The 5,372-nt window shown below is 30.1% G+C and overlaps 1 protein-coding gene across 1 annotated transcript in view; it reads left to right on the top strand.

Annotated features, from left to right (window-relative positions):
- Nucleotides 1-5,372, top strand: part of LOC106459684 (UPF0454 protein C12orf49 homolog) — a 22,187-nt gene that overhangs the window by 10,896 nt on the left and 5,919 nt on the right. Inside the window, exons 3-4 of the mRNA XM_013919326.2 lie at nt 828-979; nt 1,770-1,883. Of these exons, the coding sequence (XP_013774780.1) occupies nt 828-979; nt 1,770-1,883 (266 nt within the window). The remainder of the gene's footprint in view (nt 1-827; nt 980-1,769; nt 1,884-5,372) is intronic.

Here is a 5,372-nt window from a genome sequence, read left to right as displayed (position 1 = left end):
ACACCAATATATATATATGTATACCTTTCTAAGAAAAAAAGGAACGTAGAATTCTTAGAGAATAAGTTACATGCTTATAATCAGAAAGTTTTTTTCCTTCTTTTTTGGGGGCAAAGCTACACAACAGCCTCTATCCACTGCAGTTAAGAGAACTACAATCTTATTTAGCATTGTAAATTCAAAAAAAATTACTGCTAACCCAGAAAAATCATAAATTTTCCTTTACATTCACATCCCCACGGCTAAATTGAAAATTGCCACCATGATAAACATAATAATGTTACTAAGTTATCTTTGGAGGCCCATACTGTTAAGGAAACTGAAACCAAAGTAACAGAGAATTAAAAACAAAATTATCAAATTTTATATACATAAGTGTGCCTAAGCATTAGTAAAATAATTTAACTTAAATTTTATAATTCTGTGTTATTCTTAAGCACAGTATGCACTTACAAATATGTGCGTGTTCATTTAGGAATCTTTATTTTTAATTTTTGTTTATATTAAGAGATTCTAGTAATTAATAACTTATGTCACATCACATTATTACTAGTAGGAAGCTCTTTTTCTGATATTCCATGAAAATGTCCAAAATTAAATGATCTGTCTTGTTCTCTGTTTACAGACATATCACTGGAAACCGTAAAACCTGATGCAGAAAAGTAATATTACAGAAAGTTTTGAATTTTTTGTGAGTCATTTGTTAAGTACATGTATTCATCTAGATACAATGTTTAGTGAAAACTGTTCATGTTCTCTAAAAATATATATAATTTATGGGTGTTATTTGGTTATATTCTACATTTACTTGGTGTTACTGTTCATAGGATATGTTTGTCAACGTCATGATGTTTTGCCGAGTGGATGTTGTAACGTAAATGCTCATACTACCAAGCAATATTGCTGTGATACCTGTCAAGAAAATGGCTGCTGTAGCATCTATGAGTACTGCATATCATGCTGTCTTCAACCAGATAAGGTACCTTACATAATTTTTCCTTTTACTGCTGTGCTGTACATCACATATAATTCAATTTCTTGTAAAGGTTTTTTTTTTATCTTGGTTTGAATTATATAGCATGCTGTAATGTCTAGTTGGTAAGCATGAGATATGGTGTAATCGAAAACAGCTTTGTGATTGGATAAACGAGTATCTTGCTGTTGTGTGCCGAAACTAGAATGGTTTTTGACAAAGCTTAGTTTTCTTTACAACATTTTGAGGTGTCTTACCAAATTTGTCTTATGGAAATGAGTTTAACCAATGTTTTTTTTATTATTGATAACTTAAAAGGTATAAGTATTTAGCTTGTGGGCTCTTCAATTTCCATTTCATTTATTCCTTTTTCCACTTATTCAAGTCTATAAGGTTAAATATCTAACAATATACGAGTTTAATTGAATAACACTGGAGTTTCCTTTTGACAGCTTCTGCCTTAGTTTTGAAGTGGACAACTCAGGCTTAATAATGACCTAATACAACAGATGATCAATGTATATCCACACAATCATACTGGTGTCGCCATTCACTTGAGATTAGCAGCAGATTCACGTTACAAACAAAATCTTTGACACAGAAACCTCAATAGCTGAAATGTTTTTCCTCTAAAACTATGGCAGAAACTTTCCATGGAAATTCCAATCCTTCTACTTATACGCTGTGTAGTATTTCAATGAAACAAGTATCTTTAATATTACTTCTGTGTACAGCTTTATTTTTTGTTTAAATATATAAATGCATAAAGTAACATCCATTTTTTTCCCAATATCAGAAAGTACTACTCCAGAAAATTTTGGGTAAAGCATCAGAAAAATTTAATGTGTTACTTGCATCTATCACTGACCAGTTTGAACTTTGCTTGACAAAGTGTAGAACATCATCGCAGGTATGAATAAGTTCTCTTCTGGTAATATATTGCTTTAAATTTATAAATTTTGAATTCTCTGTTAACTCTTTCATGTTAATTTAGAACCAGAATTTGATGAAAATTATTAAAAATAGAATAAAAAGACACTTTTGATTATGAATAGATTCTTGAATGAACTTAAGTTTGACTGTTTTTCTCTATGAGTAGAAACACTAGTGGAATATGTGGTGCATGAAATGATATGGAAAGAATGTAAATAAAAAGGTAGGGTGGTGAGTTTAGAAAATGAACCATAACAAAATATATGTGCTTGAAATTTGTGAGGTGATGACTGGAAGTATCTTAGAAAGTATTCATATACAATGGAAACCTATATTACCCAACAATGTGCAGGAAAACCTACTTTCTAATATCATGTGATTATGTTAGACAATTTAAAAAATAATCTATGAAAGACTTTAGAAACAAAATGAAAATTGCATACACATAATCGTTAGTATGTAAACTGTTTCAGGTACATTTATAATATGCATGAACTTGTAATCTTGTGTCAGCAGTTTAAAATGTGATCTTCAATGTACTGCAGCTGAAAGAAACTTGTTATGCTATTCAGAATGAGTCAATACTTTGAAATATCTTTTAACCATTGTTTAATAAAACTGTTGTAGTAGTGACGTGTTGTGAAGAACAGAAGTACATGTTTCCTATAAGAGCTGAATACAGGTCATGACCTTAACATACATAAGTGCACTTTTATTGTTCATAAGGGCCTTGCATGGTCAGGTAGCTAGAGTGCTTAGATCATCATCTATTGGGTGTGCAATTTTGAATTCCATCACCGAACATGCTTGCCCTTTCAGCCGTGGGGGCATTATAATGTGACAGTCAATCCCATTTTTTATTGGTAAAAGAGCAGCCCAAAAGTTGGTGGTAGGTGTTGTTGAATATATGCCTTCCCTCTAGTCTATCACTTCAAAATTAGGGACAGCTGGTGCAAACAGCACTTGTGTAGCTTTGCACAAAATTTTTAAAAAGAAGTATTATTCATAGTTGAACCTGATATTACTATGTATATAGTTATTTTTGTTTCTTTTTCAGTGCACACAGGTTGCAATGTTATTCATATGTGTACCTAGCACATACTAATTTGGAATATCTCCATTTGTTTTTGTATCTAACCTGTCAAAGATTATCAACTGTCAGCAAATTTAATGGTTCATTAAGACAGAAAAAGTTTTTTATGCTTAAATATTTTTCTACAAAAGCAATGCACGGTCTAAGTATTATCGCTCGTAGAATATTTGACAGAGCTATTTACCACTTGGAAATTATTTTTCTTAGTCAGAAGAGACTTTTTTGAAGACAAAGTGTAAGTATACTAGCCTATAGTACTGACCTCTATGGATTTCTTGAAATGTGAAAGAACTTATCAAGTCTACTCTTTAAAATGTAATATGATAAAAACTTTGAAAGATATATTTATCTAAAATAATAGCTCACATCTAAAACCCTGTAATTAAATTTTTTTTTGTATTCCTACCTTTGATTGGTCAAAACATATTGCAAATGGTTAAGTGACATACAAACATGTGTTTCACAATCCTTCCCCCTAAAAAGAAACTCAGTTTGTACTAAGTGTTTCGTCATGCCTAATATTTCAGGTAGCTGTTTTTAACTTTAAACAACATAAGTTTCAAAATATAATTAGTTATTTTTTATCATGACTCTCTTTTATGTTAAAGTATTTTTAACAAATATGAAATACTTGAATGGAATTCAGATGGATGTAAGTTAATGTATTATTTTCAGTATATGAGTTTAGTATTATCTTTTGTTGTTGAGCCCAAATATTTTAGCTGCATATGTGAATTTTGTGACCTCACTTAGTATAAGTGAATCGAAAAACATACCTACTAGTCCCCCAGCAGCACAGCAGTATGTCTGCACACTTACAATGCTAGAAACTGGGTTTCGATACCCGTGATGGGCAGAGCACAGATAGCTCTTTGTGTAGCTTTGTGCTTAATTACAAACAAACAAACACACCTACTAAAATTTATCCTATCAGTTAAGTTCTGTAGATTAATACCAATAATGGTCGTAATGACACAAAACAAATAATTATTGGAAGTGAAAGTGATTTAAATTATTTAAAAAAACAACAACTTAAATTTGAAGTTCAGCTGAATTTACAAAGTGCACATAATTGTATTAATAAGTAGTTGAGTATTTTAGTTTCAGGTGCTGTGTATCATTTCTTATTTGTATTCAAAATCTTACTATAATGGACATAGAGTGTGTATACGTATGTATCTATGTATGTGACCAAAATGATATAATGTGGCGCCATCTGTTGAATGGCATCACAAACAAAAATCCTTAAAAAATGTCATACTGTGGATATTCAAGATTCAGACAATTAGAAAAATAACTATGGTATGTGCAACAACCATTTTTTTTATCATGTAACATAATTTTAAATCAAAGTACTCTCTTCACAGCAAGAACGTTACTTTCACAAGGACTATACATGAGGGTTTGATTATATATTTATTGATGTAATCTGTAAATATAGAACTAAAAATGCAGTTTAAAAAATTTTTTTTTAATAAAGGGTACCACTTTTAATATATAAAAATATTGCAGTTTATATCAGCACAATCCAAACACTTTTCCTTTGCATTACTTCACAGAAAAATCCTTTTTTAAAAAATGTTCACTTTTTCTAAATTTCTTCAATAAGGTATGAATACTGAGATTAGTAATTACTAGTACAAACAGCCAACCTATGGGCAGCATTTATACTAGTACTTGTAAATGCTAAAAGTCTCAAGTAGTGAGCAATCTGATGTTTTTTGAATATATTGAAATAAATCATCATACAAAACATCGCTGTATAGTCTTAGTAGTAATCTCTCTTGTGTTATGAATAATTCTGTTTTAATTTGGAACCACATATATACTGAAATAAATCATCTTACAAAAATTCAAGTAAACTTTAACCATATAATCATGGCACTTAATCTCTGAATAGAAAATGGTTATTGAACAATCATGTTACGTGGTAGATTCATTTTTTCTCAAGGGCTGAGACAAAGTACTGCAGCAATTTACTGCAAATCAAAGTAGTATATGTATAAATAGTGTATTTTATTTTATAGACGTACAGGTTGAATCTTAATCTGTAAAGCGTATTGGTCTGCAGTTCACCAGTATAAAGAGTAACAGTGTCATCTGTTGATTAAAACTAGGAATATAATCTGTTAACAATTCTACATAAATTCATTTTAGCTTTATGTAATTTGTTTTAAAGAATTATTAGTATTATGAAGTGAATGAACTAATAAATATATTTTGAATATAAGAACAAGATGTACCAAGATTCAAAAGGTTTGATGATACATAAGAGATAGAAGTATTATTAGAAAGTTGATTTTACTGTACATTTATAATAGACTTTAATGAGGGAAATTCTGTATAGTATTTACAAAGGAAGTAAGTGATACA

This window comes from Limulus polyphemus, unplaced genomic scaffold (assembly GCF_000517525.1).
Source record: "Limulus polyphemus unplaced genomic scaffold, Limulus_polyphemus-2.1.2 Scaffold647, whole genome shotgun sequence".
Lineage (NCBI taxonomy): Eukaryota > Metazoa > Arthropoda > Merostomata > Xiphosura > Limulidae > Limulus > Limulus polyphemus.
The sequence above is the reverse complement of the archived record's forward strand: the minus strand, read 5'-3'. Positions and strand labels throughout refer to the sequence as shown.